The 26,003-nt window shown below is 48.0% G+C and overlaps 8 protein-coding genes and 1 non-coding gene across 9 annotated transcripts; 5 read left to right on the forward strand and 4 right to left on the reverse strand.

Moving 5' to 3' along the window:
- The first annotated feature begins 2,891 nt into the window (after positions 1-2,891).
- Positions 2,892-2,965, forward strand: C8Q69DRAFT_t28. The gene has a single exon. It is a non-coding gene; the product is annotated as a tRNA-Ile (tRNA).
- A 1,992-nt stretch (positions 2,966-4,957) lies between these two features.
- On the forward strand, positions 4,958-5,863 carry C8Q69DRAFT_442114 (hypothetical protein; the record flags this gene model as incomplete). The annotated part of the gene is made up of 1 exon (XM_028628814.1): positions 4,958-5,863. One exon carries the CDS (start codon positions 4,958-4,960, stop codon positions 5,861-5,863), a length of 906 nt encoding a protein of 301 aa, XP_028487581.1.
- A 5,596-nt stretch (positions 5,864-11,459) lies between these two features.
- C8Q69DRAFT_154836 (putative translation initiation factor eIF-2B alpha subunit) lies at positions 11,460-13,005 on the reverse strand. Its single transcript, XM_028625588.1, has 2 exons — positions 12,890-13,005; positions 11,460-12,829 (listed from the first exon to the last, which is right to left on the reverse strand). The coding sequence occupies exons 1-2, from the start codon at positions 12,934-12,936 to the stop codon at positions 11,758-11,760; spliced, it is 1,119 nt and encodes a 372-aa protein (XP_028487582.1). The 5' UTR covers positions 12,937-13,005; the 3' UTR covers positions 11,460-11,757.
- Positions 13,006-13,055: 50 nt separating this feature from the next.
- On the forward strand, positions 13,056-15,288 carry C8Q69DRAFT_155003 (kinetochore protein Nuf2). The gene is made up of 4 exons (XM_028625590.1): positions 13,056-13,342; positions 13,396-13,656; positions 13,717-14,631; positions 14,685-15,288. The coding sequence occupies exons 1-4, from the start codon at positions 13,247-13,249 to the stop codon at positions 14,796-14,798; spliced, it is 1,386 nt and encodes a 461-aa protein (XP_028487583.1). The 5' UTR covers positions 13,056-13,246; the 3' UTR covers positions 14,799-15,288.
- C8Q69DRAFT_155271 (hypothetical protein) lies at positions 14,808-15,899 on the reverse strand. The gene has a single exon (XM_028625591.1). The coding sequence runs from the start codon at positions 15,644-15,646 to the stop codon at positions 14,942-14,944; it is 705 nt and encodes a 234-aa protein (XP_028487584.1). The 5' UTR covers positions 15,647-15,899; the 3' UTR covers positions 14,808-14,941.
- A 68-nt stretch (positions 15,900-15,967) lies between these two features.
- Positions 15,968-18,597, forward strand: C8Q69DRAFT_397619 (adaptin N terminal region-domain-containing protein; the record flags this gene model as incomplete). The annotated part of the gene is made up of 3 exons (XM_028627784.1): positions 15,968-16,007; positions 16,091-16,248; positions 16,312-18,597. The coding sequence occupies 3 exons, from the start codon at positions 15,968-15,970 to the stop codon at positions 18,595-18,597; spliced, it is 2,484 nt and encodes an 827-aa protein (XP_028487585.1).
- A 1,095-nt stretch (positions 18,598-19,692) lies between these two features.
- On the reverse strand, positions 19,693-22,209 carry C8Q69DRAFT_496241 (hypothetical protein; the record flags this gene model as incomplete). Its single annotated transcript, XM_028632251.1, has 5 exons — positions 21,463-22,209; positions 20,829-21,400; positions 20,232-20,781; positions 19,756-20,181; positions 19,693-19,711 (listed from the first exon to the last, which is right to left on the reverse strand). The coding sequence occupies exons 1-5, from the start codon at positions 21,723-21,725 to the stop codon at positions 19,693-19,695; spliced, it is 1,830 nt and encodes a 609-aa protein (XP_028487586.1). The 5' UTR covers positions 21,726-22,209.
- Positions 22,210-22,611: 402 nt separating this feature from the next.
- Positions 22,612-23,678, forward strand: C8Q69DRAFT_442119 (Metallo-dependent phosphatase-like protein; the record flags this gene model as incomplete). Its single annotated transcript, XM_028628815.1, has 3 exons — positions 22,612-22,627; positions 22,677-22,910; positions 22,966-23,678. The coding sequence occupies 3 exons, from the start codon at positions 22,612-22,614 to the stop codon at positions 23,676-23,678; spliced, it is 963 nt and encodes a 320-aa protein (XP_028487587.1).
- A 282-nt stretch (positions 23,679-23,960) lies between these two features.
- C8Q69DRAFT_398135 (immunoglobulin E-set) lies at positions 23,961-24,914 on the reverse strand (the record flags this gene model as incomplete). Its single annotated transcript, XM_028627800.1, has 4 exons — positions 23,961-24,091; positions 24,147-24,195; positions 24,250-24,572; positions 24,821-24,914. The coding sequence occupies 4 exons, from the start codon at positions 24,912-24,914 to the stop codon at positions 23,961-23,963; spliced, it is 597 nt and encodes a 198-aa protein (XP_028487588.1).
- Between the last annotated feature and the right edge of the window lie 1,089 nt (positions 24,915-26,003).

Here is a 26,003-nt window from a genome sequence, read left to right on the forward strand (position 1 = left end):
GGTTGAGCACGCGATGCGATAAGACGCGAGACAGTCTTGGACAGAAGAAGAAAAAGAGAAGAAAAAGATCTGGCAATGGGCCAGATTGGTCTGTTCTCGCTGGGACACTAAGAATGAAGCGTTGTGCAGTTAGGACGTTTCAACACTGGGAGTAGTAACTAACCACGCGGCTCTTGTCAGGTCGAAGGACTGATGTGGCGGAGGAAAAGATGGTTCGGACCAGAGGGCTTTTCTGGCGCAGTCGCTTAACGGGAATAGATGCGACCGGCCCGCTCCAAACGGAGACCCAAAATAACGTCAAACGGCGGTAGTTACCAGTGGCTTTGCGGCGTTGATGGGGGCGCTAATAAATCATTATTATTGTACCCAAGGGAGATGAAATAGTAGTAGTAGTAGGAGTAATAATAGTAATAATAATAACAATAATACCCAGGTTTTCTTTATGGAGAGAGCTTAACTACCAGACAGACAGTAGTTCATCGGGGGGCCGTTGGGGCCTTGCAGAGACTTTCAGGTCGTCCAGTGCAGGTCCAAGTCTTCGGGCTCAGACCCGCTGTCGTTTCCCCTCCCTTTTTCTCTCTCTTTTCATACTAACTAACTAGTTCATTATTATTTTTTGTGTCCTTGACTCCTTGGTGGCTTACTCTACTCCGTCCGTACTCCTTTTTGTGTGTGACGATGACTCCCCCCCGTATTGGGCTGGGGAGCAGCGGGTCGACTAGAGAACGACAAGCGTGTGATCAGCGGATAGCCGGACGGCTGTTGGCGTCGACCAGCGGGCGAACCGCTAATCCCACAAGAAGTTCCATGTCTCTCAACCTTCGACAGTGGGCCCTCGCGGCTTCGAGTCGAACTGCTAAACAGAAGCAGTAGTGGACCGTTCAAGACCCTGGGAACGTGGTGGTCTCGATGGTCGACGGACAGCCGCCAAGGCCAAAAAGAAGCGTTGTGATTATTGTTCCAAGGTTCCTCCAGGAAATCGATAGTTAAGAGTGCTATCCTCGAATAATGATAGATACTGATAGTGTGGCTAACTCCAACAGCTGTTCTGCGCTCTGTCTGTATACTGGTAACGTGAATGGCAAAATGGATCGCTCTGCTTTCTTCGCTGACGGCATTATGGGACCCGTTGGGATGGCACTGATATCGCATCGCATGCAAGTTGTACTCTCTCTGTTAGATAGAGAAATCGGTAGAAGAGTGAATCTTTATCAGGCACCCCATGGCAGACGGCCAGTGCGAAACGTTCCTGCGTCCATTTGGCTCCAAGTTGGCAGATGTGAGACATCTTGCGACAGGTACAGAAGATCACTCACACCCCTGTCCGCAGTCAGCTGCCACTTGGCAGCAGTCCAAGTAAAAACACCAGAAAGAGAGAACAATAATCATCTATCTCTTTCATACTTACTTGGTCAAGCCCTGCAAAGAATCGAGGGACACCGGCAATCACTGACGTGTCAGGACGAAAACCCGAGATAGCAAGTGGATTGTCGCGATTACCGGGGTCTCACACCTCGGTGCAAGTGCCGCATCAAAAAGATAGACAAGGATTTCAGCACGACGGCTGTCTCTTGTTTGCTTCCTATCCGAAGCATCATACCATTTGGAGCATCCACCGCTCTGCAAAACATATGCAAGATGTCGTCTATTATTGGAGAAGGGGGATTCGGATCGCATCGGTTTTATCTGCAAGTTTGTGGCTCTTCAACATTCCTTACTTACCATTCACAACGCCACCAGCGATCCACCCGATGAAGCTTAGATAGATCCATGCTTGCGAACAAGGCGGCAACTGGATCGTTCCCGGGGAGCTGTGGCGTTTGACACGATGTAACTGGTTTCGAGAGGATATAGATCTCCATCCGCAAAATGCATGTATGACGAGAACAGGTACTCATTCGGCCAGCTCGGTATCTTGGTCGAATCATGGATGTTGTAACCATCTTCCCCGACAGCCTAGGAGGTCTTGTCGCAATTCCCATTTGTGCCTCAAGAGAGTGGCACGCAGGCTGATGCATACTGGCAGACCATTACGGCCTTCTGTCAACGGCCATGGCTCTACTGAGCTTTTTCTGAGGACTTGACCGGACAACACTGAGATTTCGTTGCACGCCTCTGACTCCTGCGCAGCGTCAATATATCCACGAATATAGAGATCACGTGGTCGTATATGCTATTCGACTTTTCTTTTACGTGCGAGGTTCCGCGGAGGCTTGGCCGTCGGGCTTTGAGCACTTGGTGATCTTGGGGACGGGCACAAGAGTAGTTAATACTTCGTGCATGGCCAATGAGTCTTTGCATGATCTGGGTTCCACTGAGCCAGGTGTCATTTTTCCCCCACCCTAAGAAAAGAGCGACAGTCTAACTGCTGGAGGATTCTTTCCATTGGAAATCACTTGTCACAATGTCGTCAAGGATGTTGATGGCTATCTGGAATCACGGATGCCTGACGCGGCATCATTCAGGAACGCCACGCACGTACCCTGCCGCAAGGATATACAGCACCTTATCTCACCGCTATCTAACTGGAGTTTTTCCTCATGCTCTTTCTCCCTGGCATCTTCGAAAGAGAAGCGATGAAAACGCGATAGAGGACATGTCTGTTTATATCGGCGTGGATATTGCTCTTATATTTCGCAACAGCTGATCTGATTCTCAGAGCTGGTGGCGAGTTGCCCAATGAACAAATCATCATTGGAAAGTTTATCATCAACTCTTCTATCGGACGAACCACCAATCACATATATACTGCTGGCAACAACTACGACAAATGGATGTGACTCATGCTCTCATGGGTAGTTTGGTATGTAGGTCGACGAAGTCTTCCCGATTGGGAAGAAATCCGCAAGAGGAACTTGAGATCTTATACGGATGTGTTATTCAACTTGGCCGGTCCCGTAGCTCAGTCGGTTAGAGCGTGGTGCTAATAACGCCAAGGTCGCGAGTTCGACCCTCGTCGGGACCATCTTTTTTTCTCTCCCGCAGCCGTACGTTACACGGAAAGGGACCTGATATTTTTGAACGAACCTGGGTTTTATTTTTTTTATTTATTTATTTTTTTTTTTTGCTTTCTCTCTTTGTTTTACTCGCTGTTTATGCTTATTCAAGATATGTTTTGCATGAGAATGCTCTATATGGTCAGATCCGGTTGGTTCCACCGGTTAACACGTGGAGAAGAAGTCTTCCGTAAGAAGAACTACACCGATATTGGACTCTTGCGCCAAGTCCCTTTGCAGTTCTGACCCCATCAGATTTCAAGTCGGACGGCAAGTGAGACATCTAGATCCTCCTACTAACTGAAACCGACCAAACCCGAGCATATCAGCTTAGATTTGGAGGGCACGCAGTATCTTCTAGAATCGACACGCATGACAGAACTCCCTGGAGTTCTATAGAAATCTAGACGTACAGAGTAACATTGTACTTGTTGTTTACTGTTCCTAACTTCCTACTGACAAGTAAACTTGCCTTTAGTTCCTAGCAAAGTACTACGTAATAATATTAATGACCTCGGGAGTCGGCATCTCACCTAGATACTAGCGATTTCCAAATACGGACAGCATGGCAGCTGGCCAGTACCTAGGATGAAAAGCTTTTGTAGCTTGTTCGTTCAGTTCTTATGATACTCTGCACGCCAAGGAGGTCTAGAGTTAATGTATAAGACATTCTTCGCGCCCTACGATCGAGAAGGAGTAATAATAATAGAAGACGTGGGCATTAAACTACACTCTAGCTGAACTCAAAAATAGAAAGCCACTTCCTGGCTTAGGTTCTTGGCTTGAGCTGGAGGGCAAGCTCTAGACCTCAGACTCCAGAGTAGAAGATGTGAGAATCGAGAAGATTACCTCCTGCTACTGATACTTATTATCTATTCGAGCGGAAATTATACCCTGTCTCATAGGACGGATTTGGAATCAGGTCTTTTTTCCCTTTCTTTTTATATGCTCCATATCTAGAGTAGAGACCAATTAACTAAAGTCAAAGCTCTGAACGAGAGAGATTTGAAATCAGACGACACTTGCGTCTTAGTTATCGGGATCTTTTTCCAAGATTGGACTTACTTAGCTAGTCGTGTGTACTATTGAAGCCAAGAGAACTAGTTTTTCCCCTGATTTGGAGATTACTACTACTTGCTCGTATAACTACTACAGATGGGGATACGATACGTTCTTCCATTATTACGATCATGTTGGATATTATTTCCTAGGTCCAATTTTCTATCTTTTCATTATTCGAAGTGTTCAAAGTCCCTATGTGCAATTCGGTGCGAGTTCTGGATCTATGAGTACTCATAGCCTGGGCATCGCCATGCTCTTGGCGCATTTAATAGCGGCTTTGTGAGCAGCGTCTGGTTTCTTCTCCTGCGGCTTCGACAGATTGCGGATAATAATGGCCCGTTACGTCCTTAGGGGCGGGGATGGCGAAGCCGCCGCGAAAGCTGGGGACGGTGAACCATCTCTTTGACGTATATTTGGCATAATAATAATAATGTCGGGTATGCGCGTAGGTCTGTCTTGATATGGGAGTTAGTTATCGGGATTGGGATCTGCTGAACGATGACATTACTATAGATGCCATCACTGGCGTTTCTGACAACGGGGTAAATATTTGCTGGGTTCCTCTCGTCTTATAATTCCAGGAAAGAGAAATGGACACTTGACTAGAGCGATTGTGGTACTGTTGAATGACTACCTAAGGTATCAATAATATTTAAATATGTCTCGAAGAGCGGTTGTAGTTAGTTGGCTGTTAACCCACCGCCCCACCAGGCACGAGGCGGGAAGCTTAACTGTAAAGTTGTCGGCTCGACACTTTTTGCTGCACTATCTAGTACCTTTCTCCGGATCGCTGGAATCGATTGCCTTGTATCTGCTCCGGAAGATAGGAGCGGATTGCCGCAATATCTACCTGCAGACCATCTGCAGCCTGAACACGGCCGGGTTTCCCGTCTCCCACGATGTCGAATCTCATCGACCCCGCGACGGGCCAACAGCTCCCCACGGATGCTATCCAGCGCGTCCTCTTCGTCGCCCGTCCCGTCCATGTCTACGCCATTCCACCCCTGACTTCGATGAAAGGTTATAAGGCTGCGGAATGGACCGAACCCGATCCTCGAACTGGACAGAGCCGGCAGATCTTCACGGCCCGCCTCCGCATTCTCGAAACCGCCATCCCCGCCCCGATCACCGCTGGCGGTGATCAGCAACAGGAGCAAGTGAAGACTGATATTGTGTTGGAAGATGCAGACAGTGGAGCTCTTTTTGCTGCGGCACCATATACGGACCCAGAGGCGGTAGAGCATGTGTTGGACTCGTCGCGCTTCTTTGCTATCCGTGTTGTCGGAGAAGGACGCAAGGCAGTGCTGGGCATCGGCTTCGAGGATAGAAGTGAAGCCTTTGATTTCGGTGTCACTCTCCAGGAAGCACGGAAAGTCCTCGGTTTTTCGGACAGCACTGAAGCTACCGGGTCAGGCTTACGAGGCGCCAAACAATCGTCGTCATCAAAACCGCAGCCGGAGAAGGCCCTGTCAAAGGACTACAGTCTGAAACCCGGCCAGACGATTACTGTGGACATTGGCAGCAAACGGCGATCAGCGGAGATTAAGAATACTTTCAGTTCTACTACCGGTCAGGAAGATGACCAACGGGCACTGTTTTCCATTCCGCCACCTCCTGGTCCTGCGACCGGTATAGTGTTTGATAACAGCGGCGACGACAGCAACGCATTTCCTATTTTGGCACCGCCTCCCTCTGCGAGGGATACCCGTTCTGAGCGAAGGAGACCACGGCCTCAATCTGCTTTGCTGGCGGGCCAGAAGGACGAGTTCGGCTTCGACGATGGTGAATTTGGCGAGTTCAAATGATTGCGTTGGATGGGTAATACGGCCATCAATTAAAGTACATACATACATATATGAGATGCTTTCTGTTCACAGCGATTGTTGAATTGGACATTGTGGCTGGAAAATTTATGATACCACTTTGATATCGATCTTTCTCTCAATGATATAGAGGGCGTTTATGCAACTTGATTCTACCATTCATTCTATGAAACCCCCCTGCGGACTGAATTGCGTGATGATTATCTAGGGCGATCATTATATACTTTGTCAAAAGCTTTGTTGGATTCTGTTTTCAGTCGATACCACAGTGATACACAAAAGATGTTTGAATTCAAATAGCCACTGGAACGCCGCAGAATGCGTGATCATTGGAAAAGAAGCAACGACCCGACGATGCTGTGGTGTCAAGATAAAATATTGGTTTCCCATAAAATGAAAATCAAACAGACCGACCACATCTAGCTGACTCGCTAGAAAAAAAAAGATCTAGCTATATAAAAAAATCTCAGCTATAGAAGAGTTTTCCAAACCGGATTTATGCAACATCAAAAACACACAAAGTTCGTCACCGCCAGCGGTCGCGTCCTTTGCATCGAGCGTATCGTCACCGCGCCTGTCCTAAAAGTCCTGATTCCGTACGCGTCACAGACGTGCGATATCGAGGGTAATTTCGTTCATTTCTTGTAGGATGGTTTCTTCCTCAGTCGATTGGGTTCTCGCCTCTCTAGCGTACGGTATCTCCGGCTCGCATGTCGGCTTAGCAGCTTCTTTATCGACCAGGTAGCCCCATTATCGTTCTCAGAGAGAGATTCTCTTCGTTCTCTTCGTTCCGGGCTGGAGTTGTCATTATAGTCCTCACTAATAGCGGTGGTCAATGGCGCTGCGTCCATTTTTGCCCCTCTCTCTCTCTCTCTCTCTCAACGAACTGGGCGCGCAATGTGTTAAATCGGACCACGATGCCTCGAGAGAAGAGGTCGAGATAACTTCAAGAGAGGTTCACAGAGACCAAGTATGTGTCAACAGGAGGGTTTTCAGGAAAAAAGGCCTCAGGCGCAAACAGTCCAAGTTACAGCGGGCAGTCAGCGTCTTGGTATTGCTCGGTAAACATTAATCGGATTCGCGCTTGCAGGGATGCGGGGGTGCGTGTAGGGATGGAACGCAGGCTAACATCAAGAGAAGGAGAACATATATATATATGTATGTATATATATATATATTTAATCTTCCACAGACTTTCAGAGAAATTAGATTAGATATCCATGACCTCATCTACTTTTCCTGATCGTAGTACAGTAGTAGAGAAAGTAGGGTACTTGGTGGGGTGCAGATGGAGAATAACATTGAGTAAGTATAAGGCTGTACCATGGTCGTCATCCGGCGCACTCCGTCTTAATTATTTCGGTGTGTGTGATATGACAACTGCGAACTAGATAATTAAAAAAAAATTATCGAGTATCCGCCAATCATTCTGCTTTTTGATACAATTGCCCTTGTAGCTCAGTGGTAGAACATAGCACTGTACGAATTTACCAAAACTGATCAGAATTCTTGAAGTTTGACTAAGTAACGAGATAAACACTGTGTTGTTCCACGAGGCTCGCGTCAATCCCGCGCGGGGGCATTTGCTTTAAACTGTTCTCTTTTTTAATATTTGAAAGCACCACATTCCTTTCTTTTCTCCCTCTTTTACTGTCAGTTTTCCTTCTTTTGTACTAGAACTGAGTGTATACAGTTAAGATACTACAAGTGATCCTCACAATCAATATTTATTTTCTAAAGGACTCCGCAATCGCTGCGCGCATACGCTCTATCTAGCCTGTCCATAGTATTGTTCTTTCCTGGAGATCGTGATACGCATCAATTTTTATTATTGTTAGCAGCTAAATGCATAAACCTATATATGAATCAATCTTGCCAATTAAAATTATCGCATCCTGTTTCCATGGCAAGAGAGCGATCATTCGACATGGTCCCCTTGTCAGGAACCGGGATGGAGATGCCGGATCGTTGCGGATCTTCTCATCGAGCGTTATTTTGAGTTTGGACGATGACAGTTGGACGTCAAGTATGGTATCTGAGTGTGTATTGGAAACGAGAAGGATCGAATGATGGAAAGTATACCTCGAGAGCTTGCCACTATATTCTAGTGATTTCTTCAGAACTGTATGTTATTCCGGTTAGCAATGACGACTCTCTCGGATACTACTTGCCGATGTGTTGAACCTTAAGTATGGTCTGTTGAACTACCTAGCTTATACCGTACATCTAGGCTGCTTGATTGCTTGCTTGCTTCTGGTTCTAGAAGGGGGGTTGAAACCATATTTATCTCCTAATTATACAGAGAATCTGGATCTAAAGGGTTTCGCAGGTTCTATCTGTTATGAGAACTCTATGAAAGCGGATGATACAACAGATCACCTGGACGTACGCTTCGTGCGCCGACACCGTGGCTATTCTATTTCCTCTGAGTCTTTGATTCTCAGGTCCAATTCATATATTGTTCTTACATATATAGTCATCCTGGTCATAACTTATATCCCTGAATCATCGCGTCTATAGCTTTGCATATAACCCAAGTTTGGAATATCTAGACCCGCGGCATTTGAAAACCGCCCTCTGGGAACACCTATACTTAATTAGGCTCATCAAAATGTATGAATAGCATTTAGCTTATCGTCGTCTACCGTCTGTTAAGTTCCCTCTTGATCCATTCCCAGGAAACAGTATCATATCATGGTTGTATATTTGACTTTCTGTATTTCTAGCCGAATCATTTCCCTGACTGCGCTCATATGATCTCTCAAGTCTAAGGTAGATTTCCAGGAAGCCATAGTCTTGAGCATCGCGACGAAAATCGTCTACTATTTCGTTTAGTCGCGTCTGCTCGGGAAAAGGCCCCAAACTCAGCCGTAAGCAGAGTAGCTCGTCTACGAAGCAAATGAATGTATATGATTTCACACCAGTTATGCTTCAACTGGAAATCACTAAAATACAGCCTAATAGCAGTTTTCGGTACCGTAGGGCATTATTAAAGCAGTCTATGTTTCTATAAGCTATAGCGATAAAACTAGGAAGTAAATTCTATTCTGCATATTCCATGTCATGTGTAGGTCTTTATGTGCTTAGAGTAAAGAGCCCATCGAAATTAAATTGGGAATGAGAATATATCACAAGAATAACTAGTTATTATAGAGAGCTCACCTCTCGCCTCTTTATGAAAAATATTGGCCATCAGTCAACTTGAGCTGAACGCGACTCCTCCAGTGGAATTATTCCGTACTATCTTTCCCGAAAGGTCTCATTCACATTCACATATTACCTAGACTATTTCTAGCTGTCAATCTATCCAATGATACTTCTAATAGAAAGAGATCAGATGCCTCGGATAGACAGTCTACGATTCCGGTGGGCCAGTTTCTACTGCAGGTCACAAGTTTAATTGACTGGTGTGGCTGCCGGGAGAAAATCTGATATGTAGAGGATTTTCCGGGGATCTACCGTGAAACTTACACCGCTAGATTTTGATCATCATCGGAAGACTATCCGGACTCTTACCTATTTTTGCCTCTTCTCTTCTACCGTATTATTTCTTTCCATTCTATCCTTTTCTATATGTCTTTCCCCTATTATAAATCTTCATTAGTTAGTTATTGTGTCCTCTTTGACTTTCTTCTGCCCCACCCCAAGATCCGCCGGGCGATGTGGCCAGTGAGTTTGACACCGCTGCGTAAGATAGTGCGTCAACGGTTTTAATCCGGTATATCTATACGAAGTACTAGTAGCAAGAGAGAGAGAGTAATACAACGCATGCGAATAATACTGATCGCCAATCCCTAGCTGAAAAAGAAACGCAGAGTCCCTACTTTATTTGTTCTCTTGCACACATAATCTTCCACATAATCCCATTCCGCGCCTGTCCGAGAGTGCCGGAGAACCGATGACTCCTCTTTTTTCAGATGCATAGAACCAGTCTAGAATTCTGCATCATCTTCGGAGGCCCGAAACCCCCCGCTCTTTGGCACAAGATCAGTTTTAATAATAATAATAATAATACCCATCGGGCGGGAATTCTCGCGTGAGACAAGCCACGTAGATACTTGGTGCTAGGTAGTTTAGTCACCTCGCCTAAGTTAATCCTACTTCTACCATACGTAGGGCCCCGCCAGTGTGGTGGTGCCAAACGGCGGTAGTTGATGTATAAAGTATCGGTCAAGTCGATACTGCACGCACACCGTCTCTTTTTTATTCTTCAATGAACTTAACCCCTCGTTGATGATTTGAAGAATATCCAGAGCAGTGATTCATTATACTGCTGTTTTACCCTCTGAATATTGTTGATATCATACTTATCATCTATTGATTGGTAAAAAGAAAAACAAAACACAATATGGCCGCACTCTGGGTCTTCGTTGCTCTTGGCTATATACTTCTCTATGCATTCGCTTCTGTATCTCCTCTTATGGATTACAATACCGACATGACTTTATCGCCTATACAGATGCAATCATGGAATCTGCCCCAGCAGGCAGACGTCAATTTAATCAGACGGTCTGACAACAAGCTACCAATCGGTGGCTCCCACCTTTGGTGAAAAGATATGCGAATCATTCGACATGAAGTATGGAAGCATGAAACTCGCATACTCTCTCCGATGATACTCCCTATAAACTAGAGATCACGGCAACTTCGATGAAGGCGAAGGGAGGAGCTATATCAAAAAGGGAATCCCTCTCATATTAGAGGACGTCATTGATGGGTCGACAAATAACCCAGTACGCTCCAACCTGCGTGAGAAGAACAAGACCACATGAAGGTTGGCGATATCAGATTTGAGATCCCCCGTATCCTCTTATCGATCGATAGTGACTGTGAGGGCTATCGACTACGAAGTCTCGAAACCTCGCGCAATATCTCGGCGTCTGCGCGTCCATTCGCTGTACGTCTATCGATCTATGATGCCTAGACATGGACTGGAGGCATATGATGGGTCAGAAGTCGATCGTTTTAAAGCAGCACATACGAGTTGGGGGACCCTTGACTCCATTGGGAAAGTAAGAGGCAACCAGGGAGTGAGAGAATGACACATTGATTATGAGATTAACGACATGATGAGAAATGGATGGATGAATGATGGCAATGAATCTTTTATCTTGTGGATTTACAATCTATTTGTTTTTGGAGTTCTATAGCGGGGTCGTACTGGATGGATCGAAGACGGATCATCATAGCTTTTCCGATATTTATTGAATTTGAACTAGATATTTTCTGAAATAACTCTTGATGTGTCAACGCCTCCTTTTGCCTGTCATCGTCTTCCATACTTGGTTTGCTTTGGGGAAACGCTAAAATAAATATAAGCCAAGATCTGATATCCTGTGGCGTATCCCGCCCACATCCCAAGATAGCTAACTATCTAGACTCATGACGTAAGATTCCGGAACACAAGACTGTTGTCGGTCATAGAATAGAGTAGATCCGGACTCAGGAGTGAAACGACATTTTTAGAATATTTTTCTTGGTCGGCTCTTTGCCGCCGTTCACACCTTAATGATGATCACGATCCGATCCGAAGACATTACCCATACATCAGCATACAGACGGTAGTCTCGCCTCAGGTATATGGTTATGACGAGGTAATGTTTCTAACTTGGAAAATCATGGAAACGGCACTGGCGAGCCCTAGAAGCGGGTATCATATCTTGAAATCCAGGCGACCAGGATAGATTTCAAACCGCATAGCTGCCGGCGCCTGGCCAGCATAGGTGATAAGCTTCGCAACACTTTTCTTAAATCTTCTTTCTCTCAGACCATAGATCTGCAGACATCTCTTCGGCTCGACTTAAGATACCAAACGATTCCGGAGTGCGCCTGACCAGCACCTACCCAGACGTTATGTAGTATCGACTGCGGCAGGTTTAGAACCAGATCTTGATCAACTCTTCACTGACAGCGCTGGGTGTCAACACTCCGCTCTCAGTGATAAGAGCCGAGATGAGATGTGGTGGGGTAAAGTCGACAGCGTCGCGTCGGACTGTCTTGCTGTTCTCTTTGTCGGGAGGGGCACCGTTGAGAAGTGCGCTCATGTGCTCAGCTTTCTCTTCCTCGGAGTTGAAATTGTCCTCAGGGGCTTTGCTGCCGTTCTGTGCAGGTTTCTGCTTCTCCGCATCGATATCTTCTTCCGTCTTGAACTCAATGACGCTTTGGTCAATGGGTAGGTCGTACTGTCCCAGCGGGTAGAACCGGACAAACTTGTGACTCTCAGCAACGACATAGAATGGCTTGCCCATAGCCTTGGCCAGAAGCCCGATCTGGTAGGTGCCCATGCGGGATACAATGCCTCCGTTCTCTACCACACCTTCTGCACCGACAATGACCATGTCCACTTTACCCAACGAGTATGCGACAGCAGATTCGGGGATCATAGCAACCGGGACACCCTTTGCCCTCAGAGAGCGAACCGTATCGAGACCCTCGGGCTCAACGGAATCGCCATGGACAGACGGCAAGACATAGATGACACGGAATCGGACCGCAGAAGGGCCACTGTTCTCCTCAGCCGCTTTCTGAAGCAGAGCACTCACGACTCTGGAGCCACCGTTCGTCAGAACTGTGCTTCCATCTCGAACGAAGCCCCTCCCGAATGCAGCGATCTTGTCTCTGCTTTCCTTCGCGCGCTTGATGAATAACCGTCCATTAGATAGTAGATGAGCTCTGATAGCGTTAAAATCGCCTGCTGGCCCTAGCTGGCCTGGTCGTTGTAGGGTCGTAATCAAATATCGCTGGAAAAGATCGGTGCCCGCGGACAGTGCAATAGGGTTTGGTATCGACTTTTTCAAGTGGTCCGTCGATTTCTCTAGAAGGTCGAGGGTCTCGGAGATAGTAGAAGAAGGTGAGTGTGTGAGAAGCAGAACTAAGGCCTCGATGGCCGCGATGGGCATTGTCAGATCGGGGTCAGAGCGGAGGAGATCATTGTAGGTCGACACGATGCTGGGACTTGAGGTTAGCATGACATCCCCCGCAGAGTATTTATTCTACGGTGGTACTTGCTCGAACGGTTTCGAAGCTCCCGACGAAGCTTCTGTGGTCGCCGCCATTGTGCCTGTGGAAGAGAACAAAACCCAACCCCGCGATATAAGAATTAACCACCAGCTGTATGAAATGTGCTGGGAGTGACTCTCTCTCACCCGCAGAACGTGCAATAGTTTGTGTTTGCATCCGTTGCAGCGCTGCCCCTCGGCGCTAGTCCGCTTTGGGGTCTCTCTCTTCTGCCGGCAGGCGGTCGCTCTCGTGATAGATAAACAAAACATCATTATTATCGTCGGCGGTGCAGCCACACCGCAACAGCTGTTCCGGGTCGTTAACGAAGCGCGGGTTTTGGTTCAAGGTTCTTCGTTCTATGCAACCATGGCTTACAACCGGGCGAGCCAGCAATTCCATGGTGGCCAGCATCATGGTCGCGGTCGCAAGAAGGAAGATGACAGCGACGCTCTGATGCGTCTGGTTAGTATTAGTTCCTTCAGATGGCTCAGCACTCGCTAATTCTGTTACTCCAGCCGGACAAGGAGATTGCAGGATGTATCAATGATATCGGCGTCCCTTTCACCCCGGCCGATCTAGTCAAGCCAAATCCGCAGCAGATCCAGATGGTGATGGAATGGTTCGCAGAGCTTCTTATGAATACGACTCGTGAAACAGTCGACCCTGCAATGAGAGCGGCGGCAGAGGATGTTTGCGGCGACTATGCAGACATCGTGCCTAATGACACGCGCAATTTGATGGGATTCTTCATAAATTTGCGAAAGCTGATGATAGAGGTATTTTGCCGCTTAACCTTGTCTTAGACCTCGAAGAGTATCTAACAAGGGGGAATTTAGTGCGGTGTCAACGACTTTACGTTTACGGATCTGACAAGGCCGACCCATGATCGACTCGTGAAGATCTTCTCGTATCTCATTAATTTTGTCCGGTTTCGAGAGTCACAGACGGCCGTGATCGATGAGCATTTCAACAAAGCAGAGGGAACCAAGGCGCGAATCGAGACGCTCTATGCGGAGAACCAGGAGATGGAACAACGCCTGGAGGAGATGAAGCGGAATCAGAAAGCGATCGAGGGCCAAGTGAAGGACAAGGTCAGACGGAACGATGAGCTGAAAGCGCGGTTGCTGGAGTTGAGGCGAGGTCAGGAAAGAGTCGCAGAGACGTTGGAGCGAGTGAAGGCAGAGAAGGCCCGACGGCAAGCCTTGCTCGAAGAAAAGATGGAGAAGGTCGTCCGCAGCCGGCAGGAGGCTGAGAAACTGAGGCCATACGTTCTGCAGAGCCCTGCAACCCTTCAGCAAAATCTAACCGAACTTTCGGAGAATCTCATGCGTGAAAAGGCGCATATTGACTCTATGGAAAAGAGACTGCGAGCGTTGCAGACTTCAGCAGATACATTCAATGTCGTCGCAAACGATGTGCACGCCTGCGCCAAACTTCTCGAGGATATTTCGGCCGAGCTCCAAAAGGAAGAAGAAGAAGACGCTAGGGCTGTTCGGAACAGGGAAGCCATCTCTGAGAGAGGAAACAATGTTCGGGAGGTGGAGCAGACAGAGAAATTACTGCAAAGACAGCTAGCCCGATGGAACGAGAGGATAGAGGCGCTGCGGAAGAATAGCCAGGAGAAGCAAGAGATTGCTCAGGCAAGGATGGAAGAGCTGCGGAATATCCAGAAACAGCTTCGTGAAGAACGCGCAGAGAAACAACGCGAGATGGAACGGAGGAGAATACGAATCGAGCAGACTGAAAAGAAGGTAAGCTTCACTGTCTTTTTCTTCTGTCTGAGACACAGCTGACATATATGCAGATGGCGGATCTCAAGGAAAATATCGAGCGTGAAATTCACAGCGCGCATGACGAGTATCTGAAGATGGAGTCGCACATCAAGCTCTACATTACCGAGATGGAAAAGTGTCTATGATTTCTTTTTGGCACGCTGGAAGGTAGTTGGAGTTTATTGGCTGGCTAGTCTAGGATACCCATTTTCTTTCGATGTGATATGATATACATAGATACCTGGGATATGGATATGGCGTTTAATGGCCTATTGTGTTGTGATATCCATCAAGTCTCTGCTGACATTTGTTTCTTTTGCTCAAAATTAAACCATCTTTGTGCGATGCTTTTCACAGGTACACTGCTTCCAGACCGGCCAGCTCCCTCACCACTGGATCTCGTGGTACCACTGAGTAATGGCACATGGACATTCCAGAGGCCATCACCCCGCTCACTGCTCTGAGGATCTAGGGCGTCCTTACATTCACAGAGGACTATATCGAGACTTTCCCTAGCAGAAACCTCAACGGCAAGGGCCAGAGTCCTCGACAAGCCTTGGGCAGAGAACTCGGAAGATGTAGCATGGAGAGCTACAAGATCGACAATTGCTAACAGCGGCCTGCTGCTATTGTCCGTCCTTGAGCCTTTGTTGTCTGTAATACGTAGACCGGAGAGATACGCGCGCAGATGCTCGATTGTTGGGCAGAAAGCTAGTTTGATTTTTCTTGAATTCGCCAGGAGCCCAATCGTCTTTCTGAGGAACGGATGGTCCGGCTCTCGTGCGAAACTGCGACGCTCATCGTTCTCAAGCTGCTGCTCCAGGCTCGTCGGAGATGCGGCGTGTAGTGGATGTATGCAACCCGACAGTTGCTCGAGGAAGTGATCCCGTGTCGAGCATACAAGTAAGACTGTTGAACAAGCCTCATTATGTATGATGGATGCTAGAAAATCCGATATTAGATCTGAGAAATATATCCTTTGCTCTCTGGTCATTGGCACCGCTGCGTGTTCTTTAGCGGGAAAGCTGAGACTGTTAAAGGAGATCCATATAGTAGGCCCAACAGTATTTGCATCTTATCGTATGGAACTCGCTAAGATTGCAACATTCGTAAGATCTCGCAAGTAATGAGCGTTGTAGCAGATGTTGGAAGAGGGGCCGCGGGGAGAATGGTGAGCGGGACGCTTAAGTATGATGCCGCCGATGCACTCGGCAACTCATCGTGGAAAGACGCTCCAAGCTCTCGTGCTTCTTCTTGTCCACGACAACTTCAACGCCGCCAACAAAGGCGCCCTGCTGGGCATATACGGGTCAGCATGGAGACTATTTCGAGGATATCTTCGATGCTGGAGACAGGTACGGTTGGTCCTGTTCTTGCGCGTCCGCGTGCAACGTCGACAGCGCTTCCCCGGTTGCTAATAATCCCTGCGTGCCTCCAGCTCGAGAGCTCACACTGGAAGCGGCTCAGTCGGCTGGCTCTGCAAATATAGCAAAGCCAAATTATTCCGCTCGGGGTCTTACCGTATCTCATATCAAAAAGCTCCTAGAGAGCCGCAATGACCGAGAAGTGCTGGACGGGATGCGGAGGGTCATTTCGGTATGCGTTTGCCCCGTATTGTTTGGTCTCGACATCCATTAACGGTCTGAATACTGAATCTAGTTGATGTACCGCTCGGAACCCTGTCTCCCTTTCTTCTCCGCCGTTGTCAAGAATGTCGCAAACCCGAATATTGAAGTGAAGAAGCTTGTCTACATCTACCTGCTCCACCATGCAGAAGCCGAACCCGATCTGGCGCTGCTCTCTATCAATGCGATACAGAAGTCGCTCACGGACCAGAACCCTCAGGTTCGATCCATGGCCCTGCGTACAATGTCGGGTATCAGGGTGCCCGTCGTCAGTCAGATTGTCTCGCTCGCCATCAAGCGCGGCTGCGGAGATATGAGTCCTCACGTCCGCAAGGCAGCTGCGCTGGCTATCCCAAAGTGTTATCGTCTGGATCCAAATACTCTGCCGCAGCTGGTTGGATATGTATCCACATTGCTCGGTGACGCCCAATACTTCGTTGTTGGCCCTGCGGTAGCTGCGTTTATGGACGTCTGTCCCGATAGGATTGATCTGATCCACAAACATTACCACAGTCTTGTGAGAAAGTTAGTTGACATGGATGAATGGAGCCAACTTGCAACGCTACGGCTATTGACAGTTTATGGCCGGAAGTGCTTCCCTAGGAAGACGGAGAAAGTCCGAAAGAAGGCGACCAAAGAGTTTTATGAAGAAGAGGATCCCCAGGACCAAGGAGAAGAGACAGGTGAAGAAGTCATCTCTGTGGACCGTGACTTGGAACTGTTTCTACGAGCGTGCAAGCCACTCCTCCAGAGCCGCAATTCTGCTGTCATTCTGAGTGTTGTCCGCTGCTTCCTTTACTTGGGAACACCTGAGTATCTGGAGTCTGCTATTGGCCCTCTTGTTGCTCTCGTCCGCAGCCCACAGGATATTCAGCATGTTGCGCTCTACAATATTGTTGCGGTAGCGCTGGAAGCTCCGAGATTATTCGCAAGATACGCCTACCATTTTCTTGTGCATGATGCAGACCCGCCGCACATCTGGCGTTTGAAGCTCGAGGTGTTAACAATAATATTCCCCTATTGCGGCATGCACCTGAAGGGTGTCATCATTAGCGAACTGGAGCACTTTGCACGAGGGCCCGACGTGGATCTAGTGAAGGAGAGTGTCCGGGCCATCGGACGCTGCGCGCAGAGCGACAGTCGAACCGGCGACCACTGCCTCAATGTGCTTCTAAGTCTAGTGACTAGTCCAGACGAGGCTCTAGTTTCTGAATCCTTGACAGTCATCCGTCACCTAATTCAGCAAGATCCGCTGTCCCATAAGCATACAATCATACAGCTCGCGAAGAGTCTCGACACGACTACGAGCCCCGAGGCGAGAGCCTCGATCATCTGGCTAGTCGGTGAGTTCGCCAGCAACGAATCAGAGGAGAACAGTATTGCCCCAGACGTCCTACGAATTATCGTACGGGGTTTCGCAGACGAATCGGAGGTTGCAAAACAGCAGATTGTTCTTCTAGGAGCCAAGGTGTACCTTCAGCACCTCTTACGCAAATACCCTCAAAGCAAAGCCAAACCTCCAGAGGAGATCAAGCCTCCCGTCGAAGAGATCCGCAACGAGTGGACCGATACTCAAGACCAAGAACAGGAAGAACAGCAGAACGGCGATGAAACGGAAAAACAGCCAGAACAAGAAGACAACCTAACACTTCTTTGGCGATATGTCCTTCTCCTCGCTCGATATGATACCTCCTATGACCTCCGTGACCGGGCTCGACTTTACAAAGCCCTGTTAGCGGATCCCTCCTCAACGCAGCTAGCCAGTCTGCTGCTCTTGGCTCCCAAGCCTGTGCCACACGCACCTAGTCCCTCAGAGACTCGCAAAGATCTACTCATCGGTTCATCAACTCTCGTCGTCGGACCGGAAGCCGGTATTCATGGTCTGTCGGGCTACGAATCTATTCCTGACTGGGTCGAATCTGGAAACGAACCAGACCCGCGCCTACGGGAAGATGCAGCCAAACCAGAACCCACCGAACGGACCCTGACCGCCGGTGAACGCCTCGACAAAGCTCTAAAAGAGCACGGAACAAGCGTCGCAGCCCGCATGAGACAAAACGGCACATCTGCCGCCGCTGCGGCAGCAGCTCGAAAGAACAAATCACTAGACGAGTGGCTTGCCGACGAGGAAGAAGAGTCCGAGGAAGAATCAGAGGAAGAAGAGACCGAGTCAGAAGAAGAGACGGACTCCGAGGAAGAAGAAGAGGACGAGGACGAGGAGGAGACCGATTCCGATGAAGAGGAAGAAACCGACTCTGAAGACGAGAGAGAGACGCAAGGCTTGATGGCAGGACACGGTCCTTCACGGTCCGGAATCTAGAAGGTCCGATCTAATATGAAAGAAAAGATGTCCATGAACATGATGCATCGAGGCCTTTTCTAACCTTTAATCAGTGATCCATCCATCCAGCTAGCTAGCTCTGTATATATCTTCCTTTTTCTTTTCTTTCCTTTTCCGGATCCAAGGAAAAATGGTATAGAGAATTTGGAGATGAAATATATAATAATGATGCTGATTATAGTCAACTGCTATACTAATGGGGAGAATTGATTTGAAAACAGAACTAATACTATTCGAGATAGTATTTACGCTGCAAACATTTCAAGTTCGCTGGATAGATGATATATAGACTAATTTGCTGTTTTCTTAATCCTCTAGAATTTAAATAAATAATGAAAAGTGGGCGCTAATAACCTAGTCTAAATGCAAGAATTCGGACTGCGGATGTGAGATACCGTCAAAACAGCCATGTTCGAGAGTGAAAGTTAGTATCGTATAGCTGAGGGGCTATTCCCCGGTCACATTCTCCAAATGCAACGTCGTCTATCACGAGAAAAGTGGCAGCTATCGCTTTAACACCCACATGCGTCCGGGTGATGGCATAGCAACATATTCATAGTCCGTCGGATTGGATTCCTACAAGAGGGTTACAGTCCGGCAAAAGGGCTGGGCAAACGACTCCTCATAGATAACATGGTTCTACAGCACCTACCTGCTGCGTAGCTAGATTGGCCAGAGGTGTGGAACCCGAGAAACCAGATAGGGCTTAAGGTATCAGGCTGACGCCGGCATGTCCTCTCTTCAATCGAAGGCGAGGCGGATACAGGACTAGGGGTAAAACTAATGACTGCCTGGGATAAAGTAAGTCTTGGAGGCCACTGGAATCTCAGCAAGCAGCTGCCAAGTTAATGTGAAAAGGCAGCTGAGCACTGGAACTAAGACCGAGGCAGAAGCGGGGAAGCGACGCCTCGAAACGATATATCGAAAGAAGCAAAAGCAAGGGCAAAACAAATGTACATAGCTCGGATAGAGAAATGACATATTAACATAGTAACTCATGAGTGTGTGATATCGACTGGAAACTGCGGAGAAACTGTGTGCTGTATTCCATAGTCGGTTGCTCAGCATGGATAATCACCATCGACGACTAGTTCTGTTAGTGGAAGTATAACCATGAATGGCATAAGCATATATTACCTGTAAGCAGACTCTATCTGGGGCCGTTTCCGCTTAGATTTGGAGGGCACATCGTCTTCTTGTCGTCTCGGCCCATCATTTCCTGATTCATGAGAATCGTTCCGCCGTGTCCTATTATTCGCTCCAGATCGTGATTGTGTGGAGGGTTGAAACTTCGGTCCGCCATCTCCAGGGTGCAGATCTGATCTCCGCGCTCTTTGCTGCGGCTTCTCTTGTGGATTATTATGACATGTGGGTAAGTGGGTGTCTCCTGGCCTTTTCTTTCCTTGTGATGGACCATTCGAATCAGTCCCTCGATCGTGGTAGCTTTGACTAGGGAAGTCATTTCCCCGTTTGGGATGTCTATGATCGGATGCATTTCTTTGGTTGGGTTGTCGGGAAAACCTGCCTAAATGATCACCCCGTTCTGTGCCTTTGCGTGACGGTCTTGTAGACTGTCAGCAATCTTCACTCTTCAATAGTCACTGAACACTTACAAGGAGTTCCGTTCCTGACTTAAGTCCCTATCATAACCGCAATCGGGATCCAGGGACTCTATTTCATCAAAGGCCCTCTTTGGCCCTCTGTTGATCCCTGGGGAGTCTTCAGCGTATTCCCGCGAAGACTCCAAGGCACGTCTGTCTTCATTCTCTTTTCTAACCTGAATGCGTCCATCATCTGTGATATCGAAATCGTCTACAACCGGCCCAGAATCGTGCTTCGATGCTTTCTCAGAAATCTCGCCCTCTTCGGCTTCGTTGATAACATTAACATTATGAGTTGCGTAAACTTCTTCGCGGCGGGAGATGAGTTCCTTGATAGATATTAATGGACAGTCCATTTGAATTTCGCGGAAAATAGGGTCATCCATGACAGACGGCCAGTCTTCTGTATCTCGAATATGACGCTCAAATTCTGCTGGGAACTTGTTCAGGATGTACTTCGAAACTGATATACCCGGCTCTAGAGTCGCAAAAGGGAGAGGTTCGTCGAAGTCTAAGAACCTTGACGAAAGGGGCCGGGCAACAGGATTGGGCGGCCTCCAGACTTTATTACATTAGCCAATCGCTTAACAATTATCCATCATAACTTACTGATCTGGCCTTCAGAAGAAGTTGATGTAAGCCAACCATCCGATGACTGCATTCCTTCAGTCCAAGGCCCTGAATGCGGCGTAGTATATGGTGTGTCATCCCAGGAAGGCTGATAGTCCCGAGGCTGTCCAGACATGGGGTGTGTTGATGAATAGTGGTTATAGCCTTGGCAGGAAGATTTCTGGTCACTGCCGAAAGAAAGCTGCGGTGGCTGTGGAGGAAAGTAACCCTGATATTGATGGCCACTATGGGCCGAAACAGGGCTCGGGAACTGAGAGTTGGCCGAAGCCATAGGCGTGGGCAACCCGTATGGCCCACACTGCGGATAAGGCTGAGCGGGAGAAGGATACGGAGGGCACTGCTGCCATGGGCTTGATGCCTGGGAGTGTGCTGAGACTGGCGTTGGAGGGTAGCTACCATATGGCATGTAGCTAGTCTGAGCTTGTGATTGCGGAGTATACATATATGGCGCTCCATACTGCTGCTTCCTATGATCTGATATTGGATAACGAGTAACGACCGGCTCCCCTATCTTTTGCCGTTTTGAGGGACGAGGGTTGCCATCAACAGCACTGATATCGTGTCAGCAATATATACGTGCAATATCTGATGGCATTAGTCCTACGGCACTCACTTTGGGACTGTCTTTCGAGGCCCCGGGCAGTCCTGAGCCCAATGTCCTGGCGAGCCACAGTTGAAACATGACTGAGATCCAGGAATCCTCCGTGGCCCTTCATTGCGTCCAACTTTCCCTGAATGGAACTGAGGGTTGTATGGAGGTCGCTTGTGAAGTAGCTTAGGTCTTTGTTTTCTTTCCTTGTGCCCTAGTTCACCACGTTGTTGAGGAGACTGTTGGAACAGAGGTTTGCCCTCCCCGGGAGATGGATATGGATCCATGCCAGGCAACAATATCGGTATTCCAAAGATAGCTCGTGCAAAGAGTGACGGAATAGCACTTTGAGAACATTGGCCAGGACAAGAAAATAATGGATATAAGATACCTAAGCAAGTCAATGGCAAGACATCCAATACTTCAGCGGGAGATCCCCTTCGTAAACTTGACGCAAGTAGTGAATGAGCATAATTCAAGTGAGATACAAAAATGGCAGAGTATTTTAAGAAAGCAGAACAATATAGCCTGCTGATCTCTGCGGGAAAAGAGTGCTATCTAGAAGATCAGGCACAGCTTCTCCGGCGATAGGTGTCGCTTTCTTAAATTAAATGTGGAGAACTTCGAATTCAGTTCCAAAGAACGGGAGCGACGCTGGGCCAAAGGACGCCTCTGTCATTCAATTAGCATTGATGAAAATCATATATATACGAGGTCCAAAGTATTAGTAACAGAGCAACTGGATATATAAACCCCTTGATCATTCCAGGGGAAAGACTCGATGAAATTCCCCAGCCAAAGAGCTGTTCACGTGCACTTCCGGCCGGATCCCAATAGAGCAGGCGGTTGAGCGGGGCAGAAGGGACCAAAACCAGCCTTGGCGGTCTGGAGCAGCTTCGGGGAACTCCAGAGGCGAACTCCACTGTGCGTGGGATCTCCAGATCGCGCCGCGGCATCGACTGACCTGCACGTTCTTTGCTCTGTCTGTCTGGGACCTGTTGACAGCTGCCTTTTGTCCCGGGCCATAATGAGAGCTGCATACACCGCTCAAGCACATCTATCTACTGCTCTGCTGCCCCGATAACTCTCGCTCGCTCGTCCCGTGCTTGCTTACCTTTTCGCCTCCTTGCCCTCTGAATCCACCGCCACCACGGTACACAGAACGCTGTCGTGATGCCCGGATTACCATGTATGGTGCTCTTCCGCATGCTTGTCTACCGAGGCTGACAATGTTACAGCTAGTATCGACCTAGATGAGTGCATCGAACGGCTCTACAAGAAAGAACTCCTCGCAGACTCAGTCATTGAGGCAATATGCGCCAAAGCGAAGGAATTGTTGATGAAGGAGAGTAACGTTGTCCACATTGCTGCTCCGGTAACTGTCGTTGGAGATATACACGGTCAATTTTTCGACATGATCGAGATATTCAAGATAGGCGGTTTCTGTCCCAACACAAACTACCTTTTTCTGGGTCAGTGTTTCTTGAGGGAAAGATGACGGCCGAATTGTTCACTGACAGCATGTAGGGGATTATGTCGATCGTGGGTTGTTCAGTGTGGAGACAATTTCTCTGCTGGTCTGCTTGAAGCTACGATACCCACAACGTGTTCATTTGATCCGCGGAAATCATGAGTCTCGAGGTGTCACACAGTCATACGGTTTCTACACGGAATGCGCTCGAAAATATGGCAATGCCAATGTCTGGCATTATTTCACCGATATGTTTGATTTCCTCACTTTGAGTGTCGTCATCAATGACCAGATCTTCTGCGTGCACGGCGGCCTTTCACCGTCTATCCACTCTATAGATCAAATCAAGATCATCGACCGGTTCCGGGAGATACCACATGAGGGACCCATGGCTGATTTGGTTTGGTCGGATCCGGATACGGAACGTGACGAATTTTCTTTATCTCCGCGAGGTGCGGGTTATACATTTGGTGCCCAGGTCGTTCGGAAATTCCTCGAAGTTAACAGCATGTCGCACATTCTTCGGGCTCATCAGTTGTGTCAGGAAGGGTACCAGATCCTATACGACGATCGTCTCAGCACGGTGTGGAGTGCACCCAATTACTGCTATAGATGTGGAAACCTCGCCAGTGTCCTCGAAGTAAGCGATTCGGGTGAAAGGTTCTTCAACATTTTTGACGCAGCTCCGGAAAACGACATCCATCGCAGCGAGCAGCAAGCACAGCAGAATAAGGACGGACAGAGCCCTGTGATTGACTACTTCTTATGATACCCCTGGTTTAATGCAATATGTGGAGTTCGGTATAAGGGCATTTTATAGACAGCATTGACATCTTAGAGAATCATTCGGATATCTGTATCGAGCAAAGACTTGGTTTGGTTTCTTGGAAATTCGCCATTAAATGGCGATCATTTGTTCCTCGATCGAGCTGCAGAGCTGTCGAGTTGTGGTCGCTGGGTCAGGTAAATCGCTAACAAAACAAAAGAGGTTTGTTTGGGACGAAATGGTTTTTTCTTTCTTCGTTGAAAACTTGGTCGTAATCACAATCTCCTACCAGTCCTTTGCAATGTCGAAAGACCACTCGAACATAAGATGTGTGTGGTCGTCGTCGTCCACGAACTTGGAGATGGCGTTGTAGTGTCCTCGGGCAATCATGCCCGAAGGGGCTTCCTCTTCGTTGACTGCAATTCGTTAATCTCGACACTTCTTTGCTCGCAAGGGAATCTCGTATCTTACATTTCTTCTCATAAGTGGGCTTGTCGGTAGTGTTTGGAGCATAGCTTCCCTGTTTCGCTTGTCAGCTCCAGTTTCCCAGAGACCAAGGCGAATCCAGACTTACCAGCATCTCTTCATCCTTGCTCACTCTGATACCCTTACGCTTGACGACCTGAAGGTACTTCAGGCCGCTCAGGACCTCATGCTGGACCTGGAACACGGCCTTGATACGGAACTTGGCACCCTCCTTGATCGTGAAGGGCTTGTCCTTCAGCGTGTCGAGGGCACCGGGTCCCGTAAGGTCGACAACAATATCAGGGCGTCCTTCAGTCTCGAGGGCCAGGGATTTGATGATGCATTTTCTGGGATCGTTAGGGTCTGCAATTGTGTTGCCGGTGTTCAGACCCAGAGACGCCTTCCATCGGTTGAGCGCTTCGTCATCCGCATCTAGCAGGTCAATTGTCAGTGTCAAGGTCTTCTACAGATGACTCTGAGAATATGGACAGCCTCCGATAGGAAAGTTGGAGACAAGTGGAGAGCTTGAAATGTCGCTAGTCACTTGGAGTAGCTGGCTGTGTAGCTCTTCCAATAGACAAGCTTACTGAGAGGGGATACATATTCCCAAGAAGGGAATAATAATGTGAAATGACGTCTTTCTAGGCAGGGTAGCAAATAAAAGGAGGGCCATCATTTACCAAGCTTCTGATATTCCTCTAGTGTCTTCTTCTCTCCGACCTTGAAGCCTTCCGTCTTGGTGGCGGCGAGCTCGTCATCGTGATGGTCGGCCATGTTGCTTATTGTTTAATGTGAAGAAGATCCTTGTCAAACTTCTGGACGTATCAATGAACCTGTGGGGGCCAAGTAAATCGAAGGGAGATTAGACCCGTGAACAGTGAGCTGTACAAAGCGGTGTCGAGAAACGACAGACAACTGGACGGTCCGATGACAATGGGTCCAGGCAGGTTAAGGATATCAGATCCCAATATGATATGTAATGTGCAGCTATAGCCACGCAGGAAGAAGCACCGGGAGGGGCAATGAAAGAGGGAAAAGAAACGTTGGTTGAAGAAGAGGGGAGGGAAAAGGAGATGTGTTGGCGTCCCAGGGGCTCTCTTCTATCACGGTGGGGTTGCTGGAAAGGCGGTGGGAAGAGGGGTGTGTTTTAGAACAACGGGGGATGGGCCGAGAACTCCAACCATGGATCAAGCTTTCCGGGCCGGCTTCACGGTTGCTGCCGAGTAGCCTGGGCGTTAACTATTATTGTTTAAGTCGGAAAGATATTCTCAATTATCTTCCATTGTGAATCGATGGCAAATGCGACAAGATAAAGCTGAAAAAAAGTCGACAGTAGAAGCGATGCCAGTTGAAACTTGACGGTGCATCGATGAGTTGTTCTACTTAGTATGCCTGAGGCTGCACATCGCTGTATCATCAGCTGTCTAATTCCTCCGGAACTGAGCTGTTCTTATCAACACCCTCTCCCTTCAAAGCCGATCTAATCGAGATCAATATAACTAACTATGCTGGGTATTTGAAAAGAGATCCCGCCAGCTGGTCTCGAGCCTTGTGAGAAAAGGATGCGAGGTACGGATTACTGATTCGAAGAATCCCCCCATCCTGCATATCAATCTCATCCAGAGTCTACTTTGTTGGCCATATGTTGTACGGTATCGCTTCCTCCTATTATTGCTTCCTCTTGGTGACTCAAACCGAAAGATATGAGACTCAGCCTTGCCCTGAGTGGATCATCTTGTTTCATTTCATAGACACGATGACACCACGTGGCTAATTATGTGTGTCCATACTTCAGAGTCTCATTTGGGGAAACGAAATGCGTTCTATGCCACCGCATTATTATTTGTACAGTATCTACCTGCG

This window comes from Paecilomyces variotii, assembly GCF_004022145.1.
Source record: "Paecilomyces variotii strain CBS 101075 chromosome Unknown C8Q69scaffold_2, whole genome shotgun sequence".
NCBI classification, from domain to species: Eukaryota; Fungi; Ascomycota; class Eurotiomycetes; order Eurotiales; family Thermoascaceae; genus Paecilomyces; species Paecilomyces variotii.

Bases quoted from the DNA above. Each gene is read 5' to 3' on its own strand.
- C8Q69DRAFT_155003 (XM_028625590.1), top strand. From the start codon at position 13,247: ATGGCTTACAACCGGGCGAGCCAGCAATTCCATGGTGGCCAGCATCAT. The intron at 13,343-13,395 runs GTTAGTATTAGT...CTGTTACTCCAG, and splicing joins GCGACGCTCTGATGCGTCTG to CCGGACAAGGAGATTGCAGG. The intron at 14,632-14,684 runs GTAAGCTTCACT...ACATATATGCAG, and splicing joins TCGAGCAGACTGAAAAGAAG to ATGGCGGATCTCAAGGAAAA.
- C8Q69DRAFT_155271 (XM_028625591.1), bottom strand. From the start codon at position 15,646: ATGACCAGAGAGCAAAGGATATATTTCTCAGATCTAATATCGGATTTT.
- C8Q69DRAFT_154836 (XM_028625588.1), bottom strand. From the start codon at position 12,936: ATGGCGGCGACCACAGAAGCTTCGTCGGGAGCTTCGAAACCGTTCGA. The intron at 12,830-12,889 runs GCAAGTACCACC...CTCAAGTCCCAG, and splicing joins GGAGCTTCGAAACCGTTCGA to CATCGTGTCGACCTACAATG.